At 42.6% G+C, this 27606-nt stretch overlaps 1 protein-coding gene across 2 annotated transcripts in view; it reads right to left on the bottom strand.

Moving 5' to 3' along the window:
* Positions 1 to 1647: 1647 nt before the first annotated feature.
* GYPC (glycophorin C (Gerbich blood group)) overlaps positions 1648 to 27606 on the bottom strand; it is a 27560-nt gene continuing 1601 nt past the window's right edge. The window contains exons 2-3 of one of the 2 annotated variants that reach the window (XM_083586145.1): positions 5931 to 5981; positions 1648 to 2635 (exon numbers count right to left, since the gene is read on the bottom strand). In XM_083586145.1, the coding sequence (XP_083442271.1) occupies positions 2439 to 2635; positions 5931 to 5981 (248 nt within the window). In that variant the 3' untranslated portion in view covers positions 1648 to 2438. The remainder of the gene's footprint in view (positions 2636 to 5930; positions 5982 to 27606) is intronic. The other variant, XM_083586146.1, reaches the window with a different exon arrangement.

Here is a 27606-nt window from a genome sequence, read left to right as displayed (position 1 = left end):
GGGGGAAGAGCCATTGCACTTTGATTGTTTCTTTGGTTAGAGGAATACTGTCAACAAAACAGGAAAGCAAATAAATATAAAATAAATTGATAACTTGTTGTTGTTGTGTTTAGTCGTTTAGTTGTGTCCGACTCTTCGTAACCCCATGGATCAGAGCATGCCAAGCACTCCTGTCTTCCACTGCCTCCCGCAGTTTGGTCAAACTGATAACTTGGGTGGGATCAAAAGTTAATTTTCTTTGAGACATAATACCAATTTTGAATCAGATTTGCATATTGGGTAAAATAGTCATAGGCTTAGCTAGCACATTTTGGGCCACCTCGTATTGCCAGGAGCCTCCTTATGGTTGCCAATGGAAAGATGGAAATCTGGAGTGTGGGAACTAAAATCTGGATTAAAAGAATATAGGACTGGAACAAGGCTTGTTCCCCTAAGGCAGTGTATGTATGGAATATTCTACTCTATTGTGACCAAATGATGGTTGGTTTCCTGAATGGTGCTTAGTAGCACAATTCAGAAAGAATTTAGGTGATGTGTTTTCAGCTGTATAAGTGGCATTTGACTGCTTTCTCTCTTCACAGCCATAGCAAGATTGCAGTTCACCATAGTTCCATATGCATGCTCAGTGTGCACTTTGAAGATATTCCAGACCTGTTACAGTTTTATCATTTGGCTCTCTATAATGAATTTGGAACCTTCAAGTAAAAATTGCTGATCACTAGCTCATTTATTTCCTTCTCACTTTCCCCAAGTCTCTTGTAACATGAAGAGTCATTCCATGGTTTACTTTCTGGCCCAAGGAGGATACTTCCATGTTCGAACTCTCTGCCATGTAAAACCTACATCATGACTGAAACATGTAGCCACATGGCTTTTTCTGGTCACATGGAGCTTTTTCACATCAGTAATGAATACCTCCATGAAATCTAGTACTGCCATAAGGAATCATTATAGGTTTAGGAGGATCCATGTGGGAAGCCATGCTATACATTTTCAAGTGAGGCAAGGAGAAGTAGCCTCCAATGGGAGGGTGAGTAGAGATTGAATGAATGATTGAATTGTGGTGGTGGAGAGTTATGGGGGCCCTTAATGACAACCCCAAACCATGGTACCCCTTTACTTTTGGGAGTTAAGGGGCATACCACAAAATGTAAGTAGGGACTCCCCCATGGCCCCTCTAAAATTTGGCTACCAGAATAAACCATTTCTTTTTCTTTAATAAAAATTGTGGTTGTGGGTTGTTGTCAAGCACATGGCAGGTGATCATATGTGGCTTGTGGACTTGGAGTCGTATAGACCTGAGGGCATACAGTACTCTCTTAACCTTAGAGCCAGCCTACAAAAACACATAGACCAGGTGTGGGGAAACTTTGGCCCTCCAGATATTGTTGAGCTAGAACTCACATCATCCTTGCTGGGGCATGTGAGAGTTGTAGTTCTGCAACATCTGGAGGGTCCCACTTGTAGACTGACTCTAAGTTCGATTTAGGCTGTGGCCATGGTTGCAACTTACTCATTTTGTTCATTTGAACTAGGATGAATGGCTCAGGACAAAGGACTCCCATGTCATAGTGTCTGTCTGTACAGTTCCCTCTTCTGCAGGGCCTTCTGGGTTATGGCAGAAGTGCTTCAAGAAACGCAGGGAACTAAGCAGGTGGAGCCAGTTTAATACAGGCAAATATAAAATCTCAGAAGAGCAGTGAAAGAGCAGCTCAAGGGCAACTCTTCTTAAACAACAACAACTATAAGTCAATACAGGCGCCAAGCAAACCAATTTACACTCCCACCACAGAGTCTTATTATGACACCACACTAGCTATCTGGAAATAAAATCCTTCATTTTAAAAACTTTCCTCTGTGTTTTCTTTGCATTTTCTGTCAGATCCTGGTTGCTGTTGTTTTTTAGTCTTCTCAAAACAAATATACACATATATATTCACACTGGCAAGCTTATTCATGTTAAGAAAAACCAAGTATCTGGATACAATATATGTGTTCAAAGTAGTGCTTGTGCCAAGATCCTCTGTTCTATACATCACAACGTTTGTTGGGTTGCAGCTTAAAATTCACTTTCAGGTGCTGTATCAGTGTGGGATGGATCAACGAACCTATGAGGATGCTTTCAGTTGGTACCTGCTATTTTTTGCCAAATGTCAAGGTTTGACATTTGATGCTATTATCTGTTATCAGTTAATCACTCATCCTGAGTTTTTTTTGTTTCTCTTGATCTGATATTGAACTGAGTTGTGCTGTTAAAATCAAATAAACAGCCATGGATCTGGCGTTGCTTCTTCTTGGAGGCAAGCAGCAATATTTCAATTAGTCCCCTTGTTCTCCTCTGTGCAATTGCTGTATCCCAGTGCTTTTTGATGTCTCTGATCGATTCCCTTGGGAAGGAGAGAATGACTAAGTATGACTCAGTGGGGCTGCCTTTGCTCTCAGATGAAATATTCTTTCCGGCTCTCATCCATGGCTTCTTGAAGGGTAGGGTCATTTTTCAAAGCGGCATCTGCGCTTTCGGCAAATTCGGTTCCCTTTGCTTCGTTGGTGTGGTAGGTGCCCTTGTGCCGGTACATGTATCTCAGCATCACTACCAAGAGGCAAATCAAGACAAAAGCCACAGCTGCAATGACACCTATGGGGAGGAAGAAACATTTGAATGTTCCCTTTCATTAATGATTTCAAATAGCTGAAGGTTTTTTGTTTTTGTTTTGCATAGATGGATGCTTTTGCTGAAGCCTTCAAAGAGAAAGCATTCATAAACAGCAACACATCAGAAAGCGGCTTTGACATTGTGATGATGAAGACTGGATTAAGGAAAAAATATAAGCAATACAAAATAAAAACAAGAAACAACAAGATCACCCCCCCATATTTACATTTTGGTAGACTTGTTGCTGCACCCATGTTGGCAGCTACTTGAGACTTTCAAACCTTGACAGTGCTTCCATCTCTCATGGTTTTATGTATGTAAGATTCTGAGCCAACCTTGGTATGGGCCACAGATTTTTTGTACAGATTATATGATTCTATGCTACTTAATTCCTGCTCCATTCCTGCCACAGACTCTCTCCATTGCTCCTAACCAAGCTTAAGTCTGAACCAGGAGTATGAATAGTTTATATTGGAATTGGCAAAAAAATTAATTTCTCAAGCAATAATTCTAGCATGGTCTCCCCCTCTCTTCTCATTTCATTTTCTACAGTCCACCCAACCAGTCTGAACCAGGACTTCAGTTTTACTTATTGTTTGTTCTGCAGATCTGGGTCTGAGCTTAGACAGTTAGTCTTTCAAGCTTGGCTTACCACAAACATTTGACTCTGAAGCTATCAGCATACCTGGGATCCTGAAGCAACCCCACAATGGTTACGGTATGGGTATGGGAAATAACTTTACCTGTGCAAAGCACACTCAAGTCTGAAGCATTAAGAAACCCTCAGAGCTTTTGCTGCCTGATTCCAGGAATCAAAGTTACTGCTATGAAAAAGAAAATTGCCCCTGTAAAGATGTTGCCTCTGGTATAATAATGTGACTCCAATAGGGAATTCATCAATTTTTAAGGCCCGTGATGGACTCTCAAAGCACAATAGGCTATAATGCTCTTTAGATGTTGTACAGTATTAATAAGCCTCAGGGACTCAGCACAATTCAATTTTCCTCCTAGTAACTTGTAGGAAGCTGAAATTAAAGTTACAGGAGATGGAACCTAAGGGAAATACAGCAGAACTTCACTAATTTCCACTAATGACGGGGAATCCACCTGGTGAATTACTGAAATTAGCAAGTACAGCAAGGAAGTGAGCAAACACAATAGAAATAAAGAAGGCCCAAATAATACATCTTAACATTTAAGAAGCTTCTTTGGGGAGAAATAGTAATTCAAGCGAACAACTTGAATTAGTACGACAATGTGCTAATGGGACTGTAGCAAAATTGCTGTAACAAGTTTCTGTCATGGTAGCTCTCATCAGTTGAAAAGCCTAGAGAGGGAATGCTCTTCTTACCACCAGTTGATAATCTAAGATGGTTTTGTATGTGCACAGATAAACTTGCAGAGAGACAGTGAAGTTCTGTGAGCGGGGAGAAAAAGAGGAGGCCTCACACAGCAAGGTTTTGGGACAGTATCCTCTGGAATCCCATGACTTCAGATGCCCTGGGCTCTCGCAGATTTTAAAATGAGAGGTGGGAATGTGAGGATACCCACAAGGCAGAGCAGCCCCATGTGAGGCTGCTGTCTATAGTCTATATAGTAATCAAAGTATGGTGCAACCAACAGGGATTGCATTCAGCTCCAGTGAGGAACCTTCTGCACACTCACATTTCTTAAGAGGCAATGGGTGATTTATGAGATGCCACTCTGAGCTCTGCCCCACACCCTCCTCAATCAGTTCTGGAAGATTAGGGGGATCTCCAGAACAGAATTAGGGAGTGCATAGAGGAGGAGAGTGGTAGGAAGTCCCATTGTGCAGGTGGGAATCCTTGCACTGATGGGATGCTTACTTTGCAGTGCACTAGATACAAACCTTTGAGAAGCATTAAAGCACTCCCTTCATACTGGTCTGAATAGCTAGTGGGTTAAACTGTGTTTCCTGAATCAAGTTTTTGACCTGTTTAATCTCAGTTATTGCTTTTCACCTCTTCATTTGTCTTGACTGCAAAATCATTAATATTATTATTTCTTGTTGTTTAGTCATTTAGCCGTGTCTGAATCTTCATGACCCCATGGACCAGAGCACGCCAGGATTCCTGTCTTCCACAATATTATTATTATAGCCTGCTAAATCATTAATATTATTCTTATTATTATTAATAATAAAATCGGAATTAGAGTAGACCCACTTAAATAAATTTATTTGAATTAGTCACGTCAGTTGATGGATCTTAGTAGGGTTTATATGGATACAGCCCCTATTTTTCATCTTCTATACCCTCATTTTACAGGGTTTATCTGTTTAGTCCTTTGTGTGTGTGGGGGGGTCAAAGTGCTCAATTTAGCACTAAGGGGATTGTTCCATCAGTGCAAGAATTTCTGCCTGCCCAACTGAGCAATCTTCCATTTCTTTCCCCCACACTGTTCTGAGGGTTCTCCTGACCCACCAAAGTGGATTTAGAGAAGGCAAGAGGGGTGCATAAGGCAGAGGGGTGGGGAAAAGCCCTATTGCACTAGTGGAAGTCCTTGTGTTGGTTTCGGCTAACAGAAAGAACTGGTTGAATCCTACTATTATCTGTGTATGGTTTTCTCTAGACTTTAGCACTCTACCTGGGACTGTGCAGTCCAGACCTACTTTCTCTCTGTGGCGCTGCATTTAAAATAATGATAATAATTTATGAAATGATATTAAATACTTCCTGATGTAAACATACAATGGCTTTACTTCCTGTCTCTTCCCCCCTCCCAACTAGGAAGCCTTCCGGGTACATATGCCTGCTACATCCCTGGGCTGCTTACCCCATCCATGCAAGCACCAAACATATTTTCTGCCAATTCTCTCTGCACTTCCAGTGCCGTGCTCCAACCTGCTTTCAGCAGGTCTGTGGTAGTTTCAGCGAGGTTGTAATTGTAAGCCAGACTTTTAGAAATCTGGAGCCTTGCCTTTTTGTATAAATGTCTTACATACAGAGAGTGCACATTTTGTTGTACCCTCCCCATAATATTCCACCCTCCCCAAGGAAGCCGTCATTGCATGTGCTAGAAAGTCTGTTGTATAGCAGCTTTATGGATGTCTTTTCAGGTTTGGCCTGGATGGTTTATCACATTTTCACAGACTATTAACAGAGACATATTGCATCACACCATTGATTTTTCAACAGAAAAGCTGAGTAGGTGTATATTATAATACTTATTTTTTCTGGGCATAGGCAGAGAGTCCCGTTTTGTTTCTTCTGTTCTGTGAAATACAGCCTTTGTTCAAGCAAGATTGTGTTCTTACCTCCGATGACTGCAATATCAGCTGCAGTCGGAGAGCTTCCAATATTTGCAGCTAGAAATAGAATATACAAAATCTAATTAGACAGGAGATCTCGGGTGATAAATAACCACAGCTACTGCACTGAATGGAGCAGCATTCTGTTTTTTTTTTAAGCATTCCATTCGTTTTCTTCCCATGAAACCAAGAATATGAAGGATCTGGACTGCAAAGGGCAGCAATTAGAATCCTCAAATTGTAGCATTGGAAAGGGACCTTGAGGTTCATCTGGTCCAACCTTTTGCAATGCAGGAATCTCAACTAAATCAAAAAGAAGCCTAATTCAAGCATTGAGGATGCCCCACACTAAGGATGAGAAACCTGAGACCCTCCAGATGCTGTTGCACAACAACTTCCATCACTGCTGACTCCAACATCAGAGGGCCAAAGGTTCTCCATCCCTGCTGTGCACACTGAAAATATATCACTACCACACCAGTGTAGTAGCTCTGCAGCCCAAGGAAACATCTACAAAATGTTACAAATATTTTCTGTCAACGTTTCTGGGTGAAAATTCAGAAAGCATAAGCATTTCCTCCCTCATTTTCCCTCACAAGCACAAAATCCATGAAAGAAACGTGTATGTTCTAAGTCGAATGGCAGAAGATGTGTCAATGACACCTTGATCATGTTTGGGACTTAGACTGATGGATTATGCATGATCCTGGTTTGTCTTTCACTTTGTGTACTTGACATATTCTACATTGTTTGGAGTCTTGCCTGTGAGACCTTAGATTCTAGAGGCTTGGAGCCTAACCTGTAGGAGTAAGAGAAAACCCTATTCCATGACCCCACCTAGTAGTGGGCAAGAATGGTTTCCCCTGCAGAGCTCAGAAGTTGGGCAAGCTGGTATAGTAAGTTGTGTTCCTTCAAGCATCGGTTTTAGGACTTTATAAGCTGCCATCAATGTTATGTATGTATAATGTTGTAGTAGTAGTATACATCTTTAGTTTGGAATTTTTCTCTTGAGTTATAAAAAGAACGTAAATAATGAAGTGATCTTTCAAAAAAATCACACAGTAGGAGGCTGCTTTTGGGTCACTATTTTTTTCCCCTTCCAGTTTGAAATTGGAGGGGAATCTCATCTGCCCTTTCTGATGAATGTGGTTCTACTGTGAGTAATTTCTCTCCCTTGGCTCACAAGTGTTGTAATGGGCCCAAGACTTATTCAACTGGCAAATCTGTCCCTGGCCTGTACCATTTCATACCACAGGTGGGGACTCACACGGCTGCATGTTTCTTCATAAAACTCATTGAAAATGGGGAAATGAGGCTTGGCTAGGACATTTATTTTTATTTTCTATGTGCAGAGTTGTTAAGAGAATAATTCAGTAGTGTGAATGCCCCACCCCCCATAGTTTCAACTCATACAGCCCACCCACAGTTGTACCATTTCAGTAAGAGCAAAAGTCTGTCTCAAAAATGAAGGCTGGGTGTTTACTACAATTGACTGCTGCAGAACGAACAACAAAGATGGATATCTAGGTCATTTGTCATAAACAGGTGCAGTTTTTGTGAAGTGGCACTTGCTTACCACAGGTAAGCAAGAATTTGGCTTCTGGAACTCCAATTACATTCTCTGCTGGATTATAACAATGCCAGAATTAGATAAAACCCAACATTGGTGTGTGTGTGTGTGTGTGTGTGTTTTAAAAAAAAGAATCTAAGAAAAGGAATTGGTTTGAGAGAGTTATGAGAGGTTGAAAAAAGTAGGCATGAAATCTCAAATTTAATTATAGCCCTCACTTTAAATAAGAAAATTTCAGACTAATAAAAGGCAGGAAAAAGGGGGTGGGAGCATTTTGCAGGAAGAAAGGAAACTTCAGACAAATCCCTTTTTCTTTCCCATTATCTTACAAGATACTTAATGCATCAGCAAACTGAGAGGCTCTTATTTCCCTAGTTCCGCTACCCTGCCCTTTTCTCTTTCTATCTGCTGTAATGGCTATGATCTTGCATTGAAGTTGTATATAAATAAATGGGACCAGAGTGCATAGGTCGGAGACTGCAGCTACCACAGCTACACACAAATAGCACAACTCTAATTTAAACACCTTGAACCAAGCACAGTAAGCTTTCGTAGAGGAATTCCAGACTGTTGCTGATTTTGGGTGGAATTCAATCACATACTGGCACATTCAGGTTGTGTAATTAATGTTGATTGGGAGGTCTTTTCCAACAAACTCACTTCCCCCCAAAGATCAGACCTTTTAGAATAAGAAATGTGACAGGGCAATGCACCTGCACTTGCTTTGATGCAGCACCATACAGTGGTACCTCAGGTTAAGAACTTAATTCTTTCCGGAGGTCCGTTCTTAACCTGAAACTGTTCTTAACCTGAGGTACCACTTTAGCTAATGGGGCCTCCCACTGCTGCACAATTTCTGTTCTCATCCTGAAGCAAAGTTCTTAACCCAAATTACTATTTCTGGGTTAGCAGAGTCTGTAACCTGAAGCACCTATAACCCGAGGTACCACTGTATAGAGTTCATACAAAAAAATTGAATGAATGCTCCTCATTTTTTAATCTCCCCACAAACCAACCTGAATGAATGTTCATTCCACAGTCTGTCTGAAAGCACACCGTGGTTTTATTACTGTTGCCAGTGATGGGTTGAATTTTATTTTATTTCTTTTTTTGTGAGGGGAAAGCCTAGAGGAGGGAGCTTTTGCAAGACACCCTCAATATCCCTTCCTTCCTTCAGTGAGTTCATGCTTTTGTTACTGTTGTTGCCAGCCGTTTTCTTGCCAGACAGAGGCAATGAGCAAGAATGCAGCGTCAGTTATTCCTCCTCCTTTTCACTTCCACTTATGTTTACTTGCTCATCCCTGCTTGGCCAGAGGGAGAGTCAGGTGAATAAGCTACCCTGAAATGGGGAAGAGGAGGAGCAGGTCCAAGGGGGCTCTTGTCAGTGGGCTTCCTGCTGGGATATGGGCTCTCAGCAGGTGCATGACCATGATGCTGGCCAGGTTTTCATTCATTCCATGCCAAAGTGATGGATTTTGTTGGGAAAACCATCCTCCCACTTTGCAACTCAGCACCTATTTTCAGGTGTGTGTGGATTATTACTATGTAAAATGGTGGCCACTCTTAATGCCTGAGCAGCCTCTGGACTGCAACAGGTTGGAAGGAGGCGTTTAACTCTCTATTGCCATGTCACAGTCCTGACAACAACAACAAAACCTCTACTATTTCCATTTCAAGGAAATCTCTCACTGGTGCCCTTGAAATGCAAATAGCAATTTCAAGAGAGACAATTTTGTTTGCAGTGGGAGAATGATTGAGATTTCCCCTCTCCACCATCCCAAGACTCCTAACTACATAACAAAAAGGGAGGCACATTAATTGTCTTCCTGCTACTACCACTGTCTAGTTTGGCCCACAGATTACACTGGGCACGTGGAAAGGAACCGCTTTGTCCTGTGTGAGGAATTGGCAGTTCTCAGCAATGTGACCCAACCCCTAAGAAGCTCCAGTTCTAAATCTTAAAAGCTTGTGCCCGCTCTGCAATAAGATCTGCCAGTGCAGACTACACTGCAGAAGAAAAGGGGTTGGAGGAGAAAACAGGACAGGGATCACATTCTGTATTTCTGGCTATAAAATTACAAACCACACAGCTTCTGCAATTGTGTCCATCCTCCCTGCTTTTAGTGTGTATGTTTTTTCCTCTTGCCAACACCTGTCATTCATTGATTTGCCATATAGATTTAAATCTCAGGCTAGAGGCCAAGGAGTACAAGAAAAGATTGCTAAAGGTCACTTGACTTGTTACATTTTAGGTGCTCACTGAAAAATAAAGTGTGTGACAAATGCAGGCATCATGCAGGTACAATTATTTGGAACACAGGAAGCTGCCTTAAACTGAGTCAGACCATTGTCCCAACTAGCTCAGTATTGTCTGTGACTGGCAAGAGTTCTCCAAGATTTCAGGCAAGGGTCTCTTCCAGGCCCATGGGTGTAGGCAGGATTTTTGTTAGTGGGGGGAAGAACTGAACTATCTGTGATGCAATTGGTCAGTTAGTTAAGTATTTTCATTTATTTACTTGATCTGGGTGTGGGTGTGTGCAGATGCCACCCTCTGCTGCCCTCTGGCTGTGCCCATGTCCAGACCTACCTGGAGATGCCAGGCATTGGGACCTTTTGCACGAGCTATGCCCTTCTTCATATTGGGGAGTCATGATTGACTGCAAGTTTATATTTAAAGTACATTTGGAGCCAAGCCCAGAATCGCCCCAACACAGTGTGTGAAGTCATCTAGGGTAGACTTTCCCCAGCCTGATACTCTCCCATAATTTCTAACCATTGGCCATGCTTGCTGGGGTTGATGGGAGCTGGGGAAGGCTGGCCTAAGGGTGCATGAATCAAGAGAGAGAGAGCTTGCAAAAACCCATTTTCTAATAAAAGGATTCTGTTCAAACTGCATATTGAACAGTTAAGGCGTTACCCATTATCTAGTTGAATACTTGCTGCCAACTCTGGTGCCCCACTGGAGTTGGCATCCACTTTTCTGAAGGGGTCATCAGAGCAAATTCATCAATCTGACACTCTCTCCGCTGAAAAACCCATCACCGCCTTCCACGAGATGGTGAAACTCATCAACGCCGCTCTTTGAAAATTAAGGAACAGTTTCTCATCTGTCAATCTGGACAGGAGATAGAATAATTTGGCCTCCATTTATATGCTAAATTATTACAAGGATAATAATGGTGGGTTGGGGAGGGGGAAATATAACAACCACACTGATTGTTTAGGTGACTGTAAATGGATCGTCTTCAAAAGGCGAGCTTAGAGAAAAATGCAGATAAACACACAGATTGCTTCAAAATCAAAACACTTAAGGCCCGGTGTTCATCCTTCTAGAACTAATGGCCATTCAGAGTGAACGGGATTGTGCCTCGAATTGCATTCAGATGCAAATATTTAATTGCCTCGGTAGCAAATAAAATTATAGGCCCCAGGTATTTGCTGGATGTTTTTCCACAGAAACAACATAGTTAAACTGTGGAGTATTTGATGAATTAAATTCATTATGTTAATGCACTCCATATAATCTGCGCAGCCCACCTTTGGCTTGAAAAATACAGCAGAACTGCCGGCGTTGATTCCTGCTGCCTAAGACTGCTGCTGTCACTTCCATTAATTAACCTAGGGGCTTACAGTTTTCTTAACGCTTCCTTAAAAATAAGAATCAAAGAAAGGCAGTAGTCCTGTGAGCCATAGCAGTGTTATCCGCGTGGTACCATTGCTTATTGATCAGTGCAGGGCGATGGGTATACAGCTCCCAGAGGATAGATGCTCTTTTGTTTAGATGTTCCAAAGGCAGCGAACAAAGATCACATATTGTGGTCAGGAAAACAACAGCAGTTTTTTTGTTTTAAAGGCAACCCAGATAAAATCCAGTGACTCTTAAATATCTTTGTTTCTTTTTTTGTGGCCTTCAGATAGTGATGCCATGAACCTAATAAATAGGGCTGATTGTACTCTGGCATGTTCTACTCAGTTTGAAATTCTGTGCTGAAAGCCAGATTATACAATGTGTAGCTTCCTTTCCCTTCTTCTTCTTCTTTTTTTTACTTTTATTAATTACAAGTGCAAGTTTTGTGGGGAGCAGAGGATAATAGTTACCAGGAATTTAGCATTTGGAGAAGGGGAGAAAGTTATCTTTTCTCTCTCCAGCATGACTGGAACATAAATTGCCCTCCTACGCATGGCTAGTAGTTGCGTGTGAAGACCCCCAAAACCACCCCCCAAAATAAATACACAATAGACACAGAATTTTAGTTTAAGGTTTTTGGCAATAATTTTGGCCAGAACTTTATTGAATTACAGCATGTGAGTGGTTGCCTAGGCATTGGTTCCCGACTACCTGACCCTGCTCCGTGGCAGGAACAGGACTGACAACTGGACTCCACCAGAGGTCAGTAAGGGAAAACATGCTGGGGGAGCACGGAGTTGAGTGCAGGCTCCAGTTCACCCCATATGTTCCCAGGGACTCTGGCGTGGCCCTAACCCCTGAAAGGGGATAGGACAAAAGCAAGGAGAGTCCCTGGATTCCTTTAACAGAATTCCCTAGCAGCAGCAATGGAGGGGCAGGCACAGCCAACCACTTCCCCTCTGCAAAACATTGAACCAATGCCTAACCACCAACCTTACCTAGTTGTGACAATTTGCTACACGGTAGGCAAAAACCAAATGGCAACAGCCAATCAGCCAAATGGCAAAATTCCTACTGGGCCCCTGCTCCATGACAGATGACCCCTAGACAGGCATAGCAAGGCCAAAAGGACAGCCCTAAATATAGGGAAGGAGGGCGGGTGATCGGATGCACGTCGCAAGAAAGAGAAAGCTCCCAGCGATGTGCAGCAGCTTAAATGGCCCCTTGGCAGCCAATAGACAACCAAACAGGCCAAATTTCTGCCCCAGCAACCGAAGGGCAACCAATGGGGTGTTGTGGCTATCCAAATGGTCCCGCCCCACCACAGGAAGGCAGTTTGGGTGATCTCACCACAACTCGTGCTCTCCATGATGGAGGACACGATAAAACAAACAAATTATACCCCCCGCCCAAGTATTGGTACTCTATAGGAGGGGGCAATTTCAGTTTGAAGAGAGGAGAGATAAACCACACCTCCCTGCAACCTGCATTTCTCAAAAGGATCATACATATACAGTGGTACCTCGGGTTACATACGCTTAAGGTTACATACGCTTCAGGTTACAGACTCCGCTAACCCAGAAATATTACCTCGGGTTAAGAACTTTGCTTCAGGATGAGAACAGAAATCGTGGTCTGGCGGCGTGGCAGCAGCAGGAGGCCCCATTAGCTAAAGTGGTGCTTCAGGTTAAGAACAGTTTCAGGTTAAGAATGGACCTCCAGAATGATTTAAGTACTTAACCCGAGGTACCACTGTACACACACCATGCACATCGGTAATTTATAAAAGCAAAAGGGTGGGAACATAGCTACATACTGCACATTAATGTGCCTGTAGTTTGGCTTAGATAACCGAAATCCACAATTTAGAACACATTATGCAAATATACACCAAGCTGCTGCATTTGAATGATGCCCTGTGAAGAGCACACAATTTGGGATTTTGCAAAGCCTAACAATGATTTGTCAATAACTGGAGTAGTAAAAGGTTTTTTGTTTTAAAAAAGGAGAACTAGAATGAATTAAAGGAGAAGTGGTTAGGGGACAGATTAGAAGATTACTTTTTTTATCAGGTATAGGAAAAAGTCTTCAGGGCTCTCAGGTGCCTTGCCAAAGTTTTCCTTTTTCTTGTGAGCTTCCATCCACCACTACTGGTGCATTTCCATGTTATTCCTTCTTAAGGTTTGATCTGATCTGCCCTGATATCATAGTGGAACCTTGTAGGCAGCAGTGGCGTAGCGTGGGTTGTCAGCACCCGGGGCAAGGCAAGTAATTTGCGCCCCCTAACCCGTGGGTTTGCGCCCCCTAACCCGTGGATTTGCGCCCCCTAACCCATGGATTTGCCCTAACCCCAGATGTTGCGCCCGGTGCGGCCGGCCCCCCCTGCACCCCCCACGCTACGCCACTGGTAGGCAGAGATGTCATTGTCCCTCTCAGTAGCAGATGGCATGGTAGGATGCCACCATTTACCTGGCCTCTGGCTGGTTGTATTGCTTACAAGGAGGTAAGCATTCTTTCTTCCCCAAATGTCCTGAAACAATGCTCCCACGAGACACTTTAGAGAAAACAAAATGGCGGACACTGGAAGCATCTGCCTATGTCACACACATCTCTAAAGATAGAAGATAAGATTACAGTGGCAGCTTGGTTTACAACCATAATCTGTTCCGGAGGTCCGTTTGTAAACCAAAACAGGTTGTAACCCAAGGTGTGCTTTTGCCAATGGGGCCTCCCAAAATTTTTTGTTTGTAATTCAAAAAAATGGTTTGTAATCCAAAAAAAGGTTACAAACCGAGACATGCACTTCCGGGTTTGACGTGTTTGTAATCCAAAACGTATGCAAACCAAGATGTATGCAAGCCAAGGTACCACTGTATAGCTCAAAGTGGATAATGGAAGAACATACAGAATTTTGCAGGTTGTAGGTGGCTGGTAAAAAAATAATAATATTGAAGAGAAATTCTTTAAAATTCCACACAGGGTCTCCCTCAGCCTAACCTGTCAGATAAAAGACTTCAAAGTATTCTGCCATCCAGAAATCTTTAAATATAATGCATGTTCATTTTAGGGTTATCAACAAAGTATTATTTTCTGACATTATGTGCCATTTGATAAATTTATTTATTTAGTTATTTACGAGGCAAATACTGTGCTTTCTGAGAAAATTCTGCACAAAGCAGGCTACGTTGTTTTCAAAATACAAACCCATTATATTAAACTTTTTAAAACACACAATCAGCAACAATAAACAAGAAGATTGAGATCACCATCATAAAAATGATAAGCCATGTAAAGCAATATTATTATTAATAATAATAAATATGGAATAAGATAATCCTCATCATGCCAGCAAAATGCTTGCTGTTGAACTGGATGCAGGGGAAAGCTATGAATAGCACTAGCTTTGGAAGATGCTGATAACAGACGTTAAGATTATATAATAGACAGATATGAAAATTTGTTTGCCAAATCCTGTTTTTAGACATGCACGTGAAATAACTGCTTGTGTCAAAGTCAATATTGCGTTTATCAAGTGGATCTAGTCAGAAGCCATTTTCTTGTGGGTAAAACAGCCGCCGCAAAATGATGCTATGCACAAGCTATCATGTGATTTGAGACCTCAACCTACATAGGAAGCTACATTAAACCAAATCAGACTGTTGGACTATCTAACTCGGTGCTGTCTACATTGAATGACAGCAGTTCCTCAGGGTCTCAGAGAAGAGTCTTCTCTAACGCTACCTGCAGATATTCTGAGGATTGAATCTTCTGTATGCAAGGCAGTTTCTCTGCCACTGAGCTATGGCCTTCCCCATCAACTACTGCCCCTACCTGGTGTTTGATTTGCATTTTCTCCCTTTCTGCCATTCTGCCTCTGCCATATGATGTGCCACTTATGAACCATGAGCACAAACTCTCATTTTGCACATCACTACAGTTCATGCCAGAGTTAGTGGTATGCAAAACCATGGCTCATTGTGAATGGGTCAGCAACATCTGCCAGTCAACCGTGTTGGAAATAAAGCTGCAAATGCAACATTTTAAGTTTGTTTTAAATGCATTTTACAAATGTGACACTAAATGGCACTGATGAGCTAATGGCAAATTCCATATATACTTTACTACATTTATTATAAAGGAATTTTCACAGTGTTTTTTTAAATATATATATATATAACTGTGTAGATTCAGCCTGGGTCTGGGCAGAAGAAGCTTTGTGCTATCTGTGGTACTTGCTCTTTGGTACAAACTGTTTGGTCCTGGGGAAATCCTCCTCATATTTCTAGATTTACTGCTCAGGAGGGTGCACAGAGATGTTGCTGAAACCATCCTCTTGTTTTGCGGAAGGGTGATTCATTCTTTGGAAAGAAGAGCCAGCAATCCTGTGGGGAATTTTATAACCCTTGTGAAGTGCAGCGCCACACAGGAAGTGTTTTATCTTTCTCCAGCTTCACTGTCCTTTGAAGTTAACCTTAGTTTTGCCCCATTACTCTGAGAAGAGCAAAGTTCCATGGGTGCATTGCACATTCAGTTTGGATTTCCTTTGGAAAGAGGTCACTAGAGGCTTATTGGAGTTTTGTAACATGTATATTTTCAAATAGACAAGTCAAGCTTATGTGGAGGCACACAGTTTAAGCAGCCAACTGAAACCTGGTGTTCCTACATCAAATCTCCAGGGAGATATCCAGCACCCTAAGATGTTTACAGAGCCAAAAGTTCTCTCTCTCCTCTCTCTCTCTCTCTCTCAAATTTTTAGAGCTCATTTATCACTGATAAGTCTAGTTGGGAAAATGAATCTCTTTTAGTTATTTCTATACCAAAAACATTTTAAAAGTGCTTGGCCTTTGGGCCTATTTGTCTGCAAATGTGGAGATCTCTCATGTCTGTGATTTTCAGACTAATTGCACACAAAAGACATGGGGATATTTAAGTGATTTCTTTTGTTGTTACCCATTTCAGTCCTTGTGGCAGAACTACTACAGTGATCCTTCTGAAATTTGACAGGATTCATGCTCTCTGAAGTGGTGACTCAGCCTGCAAATTCCATCCAATTCTGCCCCTAAAGGAAAAGTTAGAGATAGTTTCTTTTTGGAGGGTGAGTGAAATCACATTTTAGAGGTGCCTAGTATAAAAATCACTGGCAGGCTTTATGCTCCCTTTAGGGACTACTGTGTGTGCAAATTTCACCCACTACAGTCAAAAGATAGAGAAAAGTTAGAGCCTTGTTGTTGTTGGTTTTCCAGTAGTGAACCAGGGAGGATAGTGGCATTGACATTGGAAGACCAACAGGTCTCAAAGAAGCAGCAGAAATCACAGGCTTCACATGGGAGTTTGAACAGGAAGCAGGACTGGGAATATAAACTTGAGTTAGTCGCAGTGAGTAAAAGTGTAGGCTTCAGGCCTTCCTTCCACTTGAATCTGATGAACTCACATTTCAACCAGAATACTGCTAACCACTACTTGACATATAGGCTGCACCATAGCATTGCTTCGAAAGATGCAGTGGCTTCCAGACATAACTTTTTCGGGAGCATTGCCTCAGCATATTTGGGATAGCTGTTTTGTTCTGCAAAAAAAGGCATGCTCTGTGAAAAGGCTGCAGTAATCCCTTTGGCACAGTAGCAGCTCATACTGGGGGGAGGGGGAGGTACAATAGGAATAGCTGCTTTTTGCTAACACCCCATGGGAATTTTGCTGTTGCAGCAGCATATGATGTTGGAAGGTATTTTCAGACTAGCATGACGGGGGTTACTGACAGGTTTTAAACAAAAGATGGAGTACCACAATTTGAAAATGATTGGATAGTGCAATCCTATACATGTCTTCTTAGAAATGACTCCCAGATAAGTAGGTATCAAAATGCAGCCTATGACATCTAAAACAAGGAACCTGTGGCCTTCCAGAAGACTACAGTTTGCATCATCTGTGTCCTCTGGCCACATTGGCCAGAACTGTTGGGAGTTGGTGATACAACAACACCTGGAGGAAAAAGATTGCCCATTCCTGCCTTAGTCTTTAAAGCATGGACACCCTTTCACACTTGGGCTTCCTGCTCTGAATTAGGATGACATTTCTAGTTTACCAGCTCCACATCATGGCTCTGAAAACTCCAGCAGACCGACGAGATATTCTGTGTGATATATATAAGAGTCAAAACTTGTATGAGTCTTTTCCCATTGATGAAAAATTAGAACATGCTAAAGACAGAAAGCCTGGGTGGAACTCTGAGATCTGATGGCAAGAAAAGTTTGTAATAGTAGGACAGCCATTTGATAGGAGCTCTTATTACATGAGATACTGCATGCTTTCGAGTTAAACCCTGACAATGTGTTCAGGCGAAGAGTTAGTGTTTTATTAAAGCTACCTAAAGAGATTCATGTCTGAGAGTTTGACGCTGTGCCTTCCATAACCACACATAACACACTATCCATTCAGCATTTCTAGACTGGCACTGGATTGTGATTATTGTTCAGATTAGCTGAGAGATTCCTTTTGATTGCAGCTGTACGACTTGAGATGCACCTAGCTCAGTGCTCCTCACAAGTCATATATCATGGGCCACCCAGAGCATGATAAACTGTCTTTCTGGGACCGTGAAATCAGCATTATTAAACTTCTTGCAAGCCACAATGGCTGTGGAGCTGCATTTGGCTTGGCAAGTCACAAAATATAGGGCTTGATTATACCATGTTTGCACCAACAGGCATACATAGACAGGCATTCTTGCTGCCCATTACCAATGAAATATGAAATATTCTTCCCCAAGCATTTCCCAGAAGCTGGTATAAGACCTTTCCACTTTGACAGTATTTTAGCAACCCAGAGTAATCTGGTTCTGAGTAGCTTTAGTTTGGTATATTTTATAAAGGTAAAGGTACCCCTGCCCGTACGAGCCAGTCTTGACAGACTCTAGGGTTGTGCGCTCATCTCACTCTAGAGGCTGGGAGCCAGCGCTGTCCGCAGACACTTCCGGGTCACGTGGCTAGCGTGACAAGCTGCATCTGGCGAGCCAGCGCAGCACACGGAACGCCGTTTACCTTCCCGCTGGTAAGCGGTCCCTATTTATCTACTTGCACCCGGGGGTGCTTTCGAACTGCTAGGTTGGCAGGCGCTGGGACCGAACGACGGGAGCGCACCCCGCCGCGGGGATTCGAACTGCCGACCATGCGATCGGCAAGTCCTAGGCGCTGAGGTTTTACCCGCAGCGCCACCCGCGTCCCTTGGTATATTTTATATTTTGGAATATTTTGGAATATACCTATTACTTTTGAATACTGTATCTTGCCCTGAGAGCAATGTAAGCCATAGAACAAAATAATAGCAACATTAGTTGAACTATATCATCTATTCATCTATCTATCTATCTATCTATCTATCTATCTATCTATCTATCATCATCTATCATCTATCATCTATCTATCTATCTATCTATCTATCTATCTATCTATCATCATCTATCTATCTATCTATCATCTATCTATCTATCTATCTATCTATCTATCTATCTATCTATCATCTATCTATCTATCTATCTATCTATCTATCATCTATCATTCTGTTTGGTTTCTTTAAATCAGGCTTGTCTTTTCCTCAGCCAGAAAGGAAGTGGCATTAGTTCTCAATTATTGATTAGAAACTAGTGTGTTGACAGTCCACCAGCTGTTGAGAGTCACTTGTCTGTTCTGATGTCACAGGCAGATGTGTGTTATCACCTTCTGGGCTATTAGTTCAGTTGCACTGATGTCACAGAGGGGCTTAGAAGTCAAGTACTAAGGGGAACTCAGAGCACCTTAGAATTTGTTCTTCAGGAGCACAAAGCAGTTTTGTTTTGTTTTTAATTGCAGCAAACAAAATTTCTTATTGACCAAGGAAATCACATCCTCTTAATACTTGGCTACCTGGCCCTGGGCGGCCAAGCTCTTGGTGAAGGCTCTAAAACTGCTTAGTTGATTTGTATCCAGCTAGAAGGTGTCATTTGAAACACCCTGATATCTAGGCTGTACTGAAAAAAAATCTTGCTAGGTTCCAAGGTGCTTCAAATGACATCTAGTGGGTACAAATCAATTGAGTGTTTTCCAAATCTTTGATAAAAACCGACAGAGGACGTTTGCTGTCTATGGTATGATGTAATGAATACAAATTAAAACTATAGATTCTAAAAGGGTTTTAATCAGAGTTGTCACTTGCTTAGAAAGTATTGATGGCACTGTTGTAAACAGTGTACCTTACAATTTCATAGTTTGCTCAGTGATTTCTGATGGCCATGGAAACTGATGTGGAGACTTAGATCCTGGGCTCATAAGGACCAATCTCATGTACCACCCAGACTCATTGCTACTGCAGGAGTGTTGTCAACTACTCTCCCCACCACACAAACACACAGTCACTTCTGGGTACAGGTGGAATAACTGACAATTCCATTTTTTTGGCCATTCTCTTTGACCTTACTCTTTTGCAATTCTGAATCTAATTTTGTGGCTCAAGTTCCGTCCTGCCCAACTAGTGAACAACCACGCCAAGCACATCTACCAGCCATACTACTTTCCTTATTAGATACTTGACATGCTTCCTTTCCTTGCAATCAGAGAAGTCAATTAAAACATGACACTTATAATGTTCTTTGTAGACAAACGCACATGGCTGGTAGGCTGTGCTTCATTTCCTGCACAGGCCTGGGGTGGTAAACACAAAAGGTCAGCAGGATTAGGCAGCTGCTGGGGTCCAGGTCTATTAAGGGACCCGCCAACTGAAAGTCAGTGCCACCATATTAGCTTTCAGGACCTATGATCTGGCCAGGCTTTGCTCCAAAAAGCCATCTTGACCATATAGGAAGTTTAAGATATTCTCTTTGCATACACTTCAACCGCCGTGATTTGAGTGGGACATCCTGGAATTAAAGAAGCCATACTAGTTTCTGATTGACTCCCTGAATGTCCTGTTTTTTTAGTCCAGTGCTCTGGATTAAGTCAGCTGGCTCCTGTGAGAGCTCAGGATTGAAAAAAGAAGCATCCAAATTTTGATCAGCAGGATGTTGGAGGGTATGTCTTTGTGGTCTCAGACATCCTCTGGCCCTAACCACCTTGACCTCTGAGACCATTGGGCCTTCCTAGGTCATGTTGCTCTGAGGGCCTTCCAAAAACTAAAGCCGGCCCTGAGGCCTGTTATAGATATATTGACACACTCATCAGCAGCAGAGGTGAATGATTCCTCTATACTTGCATCAGATAAGCTAAAGTGGCTTAAGAAAACTAGGCAGTGTGTTAAGCCTCAGTCTCTCATCCTTATAACATGAGCATCTCATGACAGGGCATGCAAAATACCAATCTTATTAACTTTAAGTTACTTTGACCTGAATTTATGGTGTCTGGTGTGTTTGCTTATTACAGCATACACCCATTCTTGTTGGGACTCTAATATAATTTATTCTTTCTAGATACCTCCTCCTTTCTGAGATCTAAAACTGGGGGGATTTTCTCTTTCTTTTGGCTCAAGAAAGTTGTTTCCTTTGTGCTACAAGGGGAAAGGAGAATAGCTCTGGTGGAATTAATAACCAGCATGATCTTTAATTACAAGACATGTGCGGTAGACGCCTGGAGATAGCTACAATTACCAATCTGACAAAAATAGTCATGTTGCACTTCAGACAGACAAGCTACTGTTTCACTTCTACATGCACCGAATGGTCACCTCAAGGCAGCTGTCAGAATGTGTAAGTCACAGCACCGGTTTATGCGCCATTTAAAAAAGAGGAGTCGGGGCAGAGTGCGTCTCGTGCACACCACCTCATTGATTTAAGGAGAGGGCTTTACTGAAAAGCAATACTGTTGAGAGGACACATGGAATTCATAATTTCATCTCCTCAATTACTGCCTGGGGCAGGGTAGCAGGGACGCTACGAACATAATGCCGGATTCACTTCCTGCCTGGGAAATGTTGTTAACAACACAAGACAGAAAACACAGCCCTTCTCTTTCAGGAAAAGACAGGCCTCTAAGAGAAGGGGAAAGACCTTCGCCTCAGGCTCCTTCTTTTCATTTAAACCATCCTCACACATCAACTCTCTCTCTGTTCTTCAAGCTGGTCCCCTCGCCTGAGCCTCATCCATCATGTGTTTACCCAGGCAAGAAACTCTTCAAACAAGCATTCCATCAAGATTGCTACTTGCGCTCCGTTCAGTCTCAAGTCCTGTGACCAAAAATCAGATGCTACCAAAGCCCAAAGGCCTGATTTGTTTCAAACAAGTAAAACAGTTTAGCTGAAATCAGCCTTGGCTCATGCCCCATAAACAGGATGCAAGGCTTTGGGGACTCTCAAGGAGGAAACGAAACGGGGCAAGTGGTGTAAAGAAGCTGCAGAGGTCATGACCTTTTGGCTTTTCGGGGAGGGGGGATGGAATCTGCTACGGATTGAATCAGGAACCATTATAGATGCACTGAATCTCCATTATAAATCTCTGGCAGAAGAGCCTTCTCTACAAATGAAAACCAGTTAATAAAGGATTAACAGTTCTAGATTTTCTGCAGAAAGACCTGTGAATTATTGTTATGTGCGGCTAGTGCTTTGTATCCAGACTCATTTACAGAACTATAATCCCTAGGGTTCCTTGACTGAAAGACATGAATTTTGCAACTTGCTCAGTCCACAGATCAATTGCCCTGCTCAATTGTTCAAGTCAAACACTAAAAAATAAATGAATGAACTTTTCTTTAAAAAAAGAAGAGTTCAGCTTTAACAGTTGAGCAACCCAATTCCCTCCCCTGTCTGCAAGCCCCTCTGCCTCTTCCCCTGAAATGTTTTCTTTCAACTCTGATAATGCCTCTTGCCTGGCTGGATGGAGGATACAGAAGGGTGTATAAGTGTGTGTAGAAGCTGACCTATTATTCCAAAGGTGAAATGTACATTTGTTGCCCTCAAATTTTTGCCTTTAGCCCTGCACAGTACTAGCATGTGCCCACCCAGAAGGTCCCCTAGAAAGTCAGAAGTCAGGCTGATAAAGGTTCTCCACCACACACTTAGGGCTTGAAATGAACCAACAAGCGATGTTCAGGCACTGGCAAAAATACATTCCACATAGCTGCTCCTATTCCATAATTCTCGCAGCTGTGTGTTACGCTAGTCCAATTTCTGAGAGGTCTTCAGTAGAGATATGCCCTACCCAAATCTTCATCTCTCCTTGCATCCCAGCAACCTGGTTGCAGAGGGGATAAAATCGAGGGAGTGAAGAAAGGGGGTGTGGACAGCTCAGGGATCCAAAGAGACATCCCTCTGGCAAATGGGTTCTGCAGCAAAGGTGGCTACATGTGAGCTGCAGATACATATGGCATTGCAGGAGGTTGTAAGACTTGTGGCATTTTGCTGTCCAATTTTGTTACATGCAGGAACTTTGGCAACTGCTGAGCTATGCTCACACATCAGGAAGGAAGCTAGTCCTTAAGAAGAGGTGATGAAACTTATCCCCAGAGGAAGGCTTTGCTTTTTATTCACTCTCTGCTCAGCTCCTGGGACTGTCAGTCACTGCTGCAGGCTGTAAAAGTTACACCGGTTGCCTGACTCTCCCAAGGAAAACAGCAACTTTTTGTGCAGAGACAGAGATGCCATTGCCATGTGCCTCACTACCAAGGGTAAATCCCTAGTGGCACCTCTCCCTCTCCACCAACTTATTTAAAACCTGCAGAGCATGAAGCAAAGAGCAAAAGACTTGGTCCCTGGGTTCATTTGCAATTCAGAAAGCACAATCCACTGAGGCAGCTTTGGAAATTAAAAGGAGACTGATAAACTCCGTTGGTCTTGCAAGGATGAGAGGTTTGTGTATGTATGGTTTTTTCCCCCAGAAGTGCCCCAGTGTAGAAATGAGCGGGGTTTTTTTTTTTTTTTTTTTTTTAAATATATCTGGCACCTGCAGAAATGGGAATTGGGGACAGCCAGTGTCATGGGCAGGGATCCTTTGAGAAAGGAAGTGACTTTTGCAGAGAAAAATAAAACACCCCAGGCCATGAGTTGAAAAAGAAAGATTTATGCCTTCCTCCCCTGTGGCCATAACTTCCTTTCCTTCCTTCCTGCTGACAATGCTTCTTGAATACCCTAAGAGAAAAGGAGGTTAAAAAAAAAAAGTGCATTCAATGTTAAAAGCAGCATAAAGCTGCCTATGGGGATTTGGCATAGGGGGAAAATGAAGGATGCCTGGAGAGAAGACTTAAGAAAGCCCAGAAATATGTGTGTGTGTGTGTGTGTGTGTGTGTGTGTGTGTGTGTGTGTATTTAAAGCCCAAGCTAGATTCTGATTTCTTTACCTGAACCTCACCCATCACCCCAATACTGTACAACATTCCTGGCCATCATAGTAGCCAATGCCTAGGGGCCAAGGCCCCTTTGCCCCCCATAAAATATTTGAGGGGGCCTCCACCACCCCCAGGTTGATGGGCATTGCCATTCAAATGGTCACGACTTGTGATCATGGGCGTAGCCAGGATTTTTGTTAGGGGGCAGTAGGCCTTTTGTTAGGGGAGGCAGGCAGAACCTCAGTTAGCTATGTATTTTTATGGATTGTTTTTTTGGGGGGCAGCTGACTCTCCCCCGCCCCAGCGATGCCCATGCTTGTGATTGATTATGCATGCCGGGGGTTACCTGCCCCTCATATTTTATTCAACTTGGCACCTCTGCTGGCCATGTTGATGGCATAACCCTTGCTGATCCTACCAGCCATGTCACCCTATCAATTTCAAAAGAAGACTGAAGGATGTTGGAGAAACCTGTGGAATTAGGAATGAAAAATTATCATCACCCTCAGCGATTCTCCATTTGCCCCGGGTGTGCCATCTAGAGAGCAGTGATTAAACTCCTAAATCATTGGAGAATCTCAGTAGCCAAGATGGCCTTGCTAAAGCATGAGCCATTCAGAGAGGAGACCCATATTAGCTGCATATAGTGGTACCTCGAGTTACAAACGCCTCAGGTTACAAATGCTTCAGGTTACAAACTCCGCTAATTTGGAAGAGTAATCTGAAGTTGAGAACTTTGACGCAGGATGAGAACGGAAATTGTGTGCCAGCGGCACACCTCTAGTTAAGAACAGTTTCAGGTTAAGAATGGACCTCTGGAATGAATTAAGTTTGTAACTAGAGGTACCACTGTACTTTTAAGCAGTAGCATGAAAGTTGCAATCACCAAAGGGGCAAGTAGCATGAGCTGAACTGGAGCTTATCAATCACATGCTGATCAACTGACAGAAACATAGAAAGCTACAATGTCTATTTACAATGACAGACAGCAGCTCTGCAGGGTCTCAGCCTTAGCTGAAGATTCCATGAATTGAACGTCAGACCCAAAGGTCTGGACTATAGACCTTCTCACTGTTAGAAGAATACAATAATAAAGAATCAGTCCTGCATTTAGGATCTAGTCCTGCACCCTCTTTTCAGCCATGTTCTTTCATGGCCAGTGTATGTTGTCTGTTGTTTAGTACAGTGGAACTTTGGTTCTTGAACTTAATCCGTTCCAGAACTGTTCAACACCCGAAGCTGTTCAAAAACCAAGCTGTTCAAAAACCAAGGTGTGGCTTCCGATTGGCTGCAAGTGCTTCCTGTTGGAAGCTGCATTGGATGTTTGGCTTCTGAAAAATGCTCAAAAACCTGGAACATTTACTTCCAGGTTTTCGGCGTTCGGGAGCCGATTTGTTCATCAACTAAGCTGTTCAAGAAACAAGGTTCCATTGTATTAATTTATATAGCACAACAAGTGTACATAGCACTTTACACAAGTGCAAGAGGAGAAGTCCCTGCCCTGAAGATCTAAAATTCAACACAGGACAAGCTACAAAAGATGGGGAATGAACTGGAGACAAGAGTAAATAGGGAAGCAACACGTGATTCTGTTTGTAACACACACTTAAACTTAGTTATCAACTGGATTACAAGAGGGCATGGGAACTAGATGTTGCTTCTGCACAGTACATAAGCAAGGCACACAGGCAACCACCCCCTTGCATTGTTTTTTCTCTAGCATCTGGTATTCATTTCAGAGGCATACCGCCTCTAAATGCAGCAGTTCCATTAAACCATTTAACCATCTTGCTATTGGCCTTTATTAGGTTTTTGGCTACATGTCACGAGCTGGTAACAGATGGCCTAAGGCTGCATGATACTTCGAGGGTGTGTGTGTGTTTTATGAAGCCTGTAAACTCCTACTAGCATTCTGAGAATCGTTTCTAAGGAGTAGCATCCCTTTTTCATACTTTGAGAACAAACTGATATAAATGATGCATTCAGAAGTTTTCATAGGGGTATTATGACATCCAGAAGGCAAAGGGTTCCTGTATTTCTGTATTTCCTGTATCCAAAGGCTTCCTGTATTTCTTCAGTTTTCAGATCTAATGATGCTGAAACCAGAAAGGAGGACAATTTCATTCAGCCTGCATTTGTAAGCCAACTGACTTAATTCAAACCTCCTGGATTGGAAAGTAATAATCTTCCAGATTTTGCACTTCTCCGAAGTTCTCAGCTCAGAAAATAAAACCAAATTTCATTTTAAAAGTATGTATTTCATATGACAAAAATATGTTTAGAAATGTGTACAGTGAGATAAAAATGAAATTTTAGTATTTTTAAAATATTAATATGGAAACAGGCAATAAACAGGCAATGAGCATATGCCAAATTATCAAGAACCAGAAATTGACTGAGCTAATCTAAGTCAAAGCCACAAGTTTAAATGATTAAGATGGAATCCTGAACTCACTTAATAGGGAGTAAACTTCAGTGAACCGAACAAGAGTTACAGTGGTACCTCGGGTTACATACACTTCAGGTTACATACGCTTCAGGTTACAGACTTGCTAATCCAGAAATAATACCTCAGGTTAAGAACTTTGCTTCAGGATGAGAACAGAAATCGTGCTCCGGCGGCGCAGCGGCAGCAGGAGGCCCCATTAGCTAAAGTGGTACTTCAGGTTAAGAACAGTTTCATGTTAAGAACGGACCTCCGGAATGAATTAAGTACTTAACCCGAGGTACCACTGTACTTCTGATTAAGGATGCAGAGGAACATTTATTTATATCATTTGTATCCAAAACCTTTCAGGAAAAAAAGCTTTCTCTTTCTCCCCACTGTTCACATTATTTTCTTGAAGATTTCATTGTTCCCATCCTCACAATGAATGGTCAATAAAGAAATCTTTGGCACAGCTCTAGCTAAAGTAGCAAGCACCAAATCAAGAACTTCCAAGTTCAGAAGCCATGCAGGAACTGTTTCACATTATCTTGCTTAACTACATCTCTGCCCTCATCAATGTGTATGCATTAAATGTGAGGCTTCCCCATCAGAACCCTGCTGGGATATCATAATTTATCAGTCTCAAGACATTCCACACTGAGACTCCCATGTGCAAGTTACTGATAATCTCAATAACATATTTGGGCTTCTTGGAACTTAAAAAAAAAAACAGTCTTCCTTGGAATGATCTTTTCTGTATATTGTTAAAGTAAGGAGAGTGAAGGGCAGTAGTGCCAGTAATGTTGTGCAAAAAATTGAAAGGACTACAATTCTCAGCAGAGTTTTTGAGTTTCATTTAGAGACATCCCCAAAACATTTGTTGGAGAATAAATTTATGCAAGAGGCTAACTTGTTCTAGAGATTATTCAAAGCACACTGGCTTTTCTGGTTGTCCACATGCCTTCATCCACCAAACAGGTAGCTGATGCTTCAAAAATACAGTCTGGGTTAGATATGGATTTCATGATGGAAATTATAGTGGTGTCTTAGAACACAATAAAACTGTACCCAATGGAGCTGATGGGAGTTGCTGCCCAAAGCATCTGGAAGGCACCAGGCTGGGGAATGCTGGGACATAGCCCATTCAGACATTTAAAATAATATTGCATGTGGGGGGGGGGAGTGAATGCAAAAAAACCAGTAGCATAGTGGCTACTGAGAGGGATGGGGGCCCTGGGCACAAAATTCTGAGAAGTGCACAACCAGACACCCCCACGACAGGCTCCCTCAACATGGCTGAGCTCCTACTGCCTTCCAGAGCTGCAGGGAGGCAATCCGTGTCCAGCCCAGGCCTTTGGGGCTGGGGCAGTGCCTCCTTCTCTGTGTGGCCAGTGAAGTGACGTCTGTGTGTGCCCTGCCCCTTGGTTGGCAGACAACTTTGGGCCAGCTCTCCTTTCCCTCTGTGCAGGCTCCACAACACCTCCCCCCTAGCTGTCCAATCCACCAGGGGGCACAACACTTGCCCTGCCCTGGGCACCATCAACCCACGCTACATCACTGAGACAAGCATGCTAGCTCCACCATTCCCATTGCTGTCCCTGCTTCTCTCCACAAGTTGCATTTTAGTCATATCTTCTCCTTCACATGCAAGTTTTCCAGGGGTAGCATGACCAGCTGCGGGGTTTAGAAGAGAAGGTGCAGACAGAGGCAAGGAATGAGCTGCATTTGATTATGCTCAGTTTTTGACACGCAGCAGTCTGAATCAAACAGAGCATACCT

The sequence above is a fragment of the Podarcis filfolensis genome, assembly GCF_964270895.1.
Source record: "Podarcis filfolensis genome assembly, chromosome: 1".
NCBI classification, from domain to species: domain Eukaryota; kingdom Metazoa; phylum Chordata; class Lepidosauria; order Squamata; family Lacertidae; genus Podarcis; species Podarcis filfolensis.
This window is presented reverse-complemented; position numbering and strand designations above follow the sequence as displayed.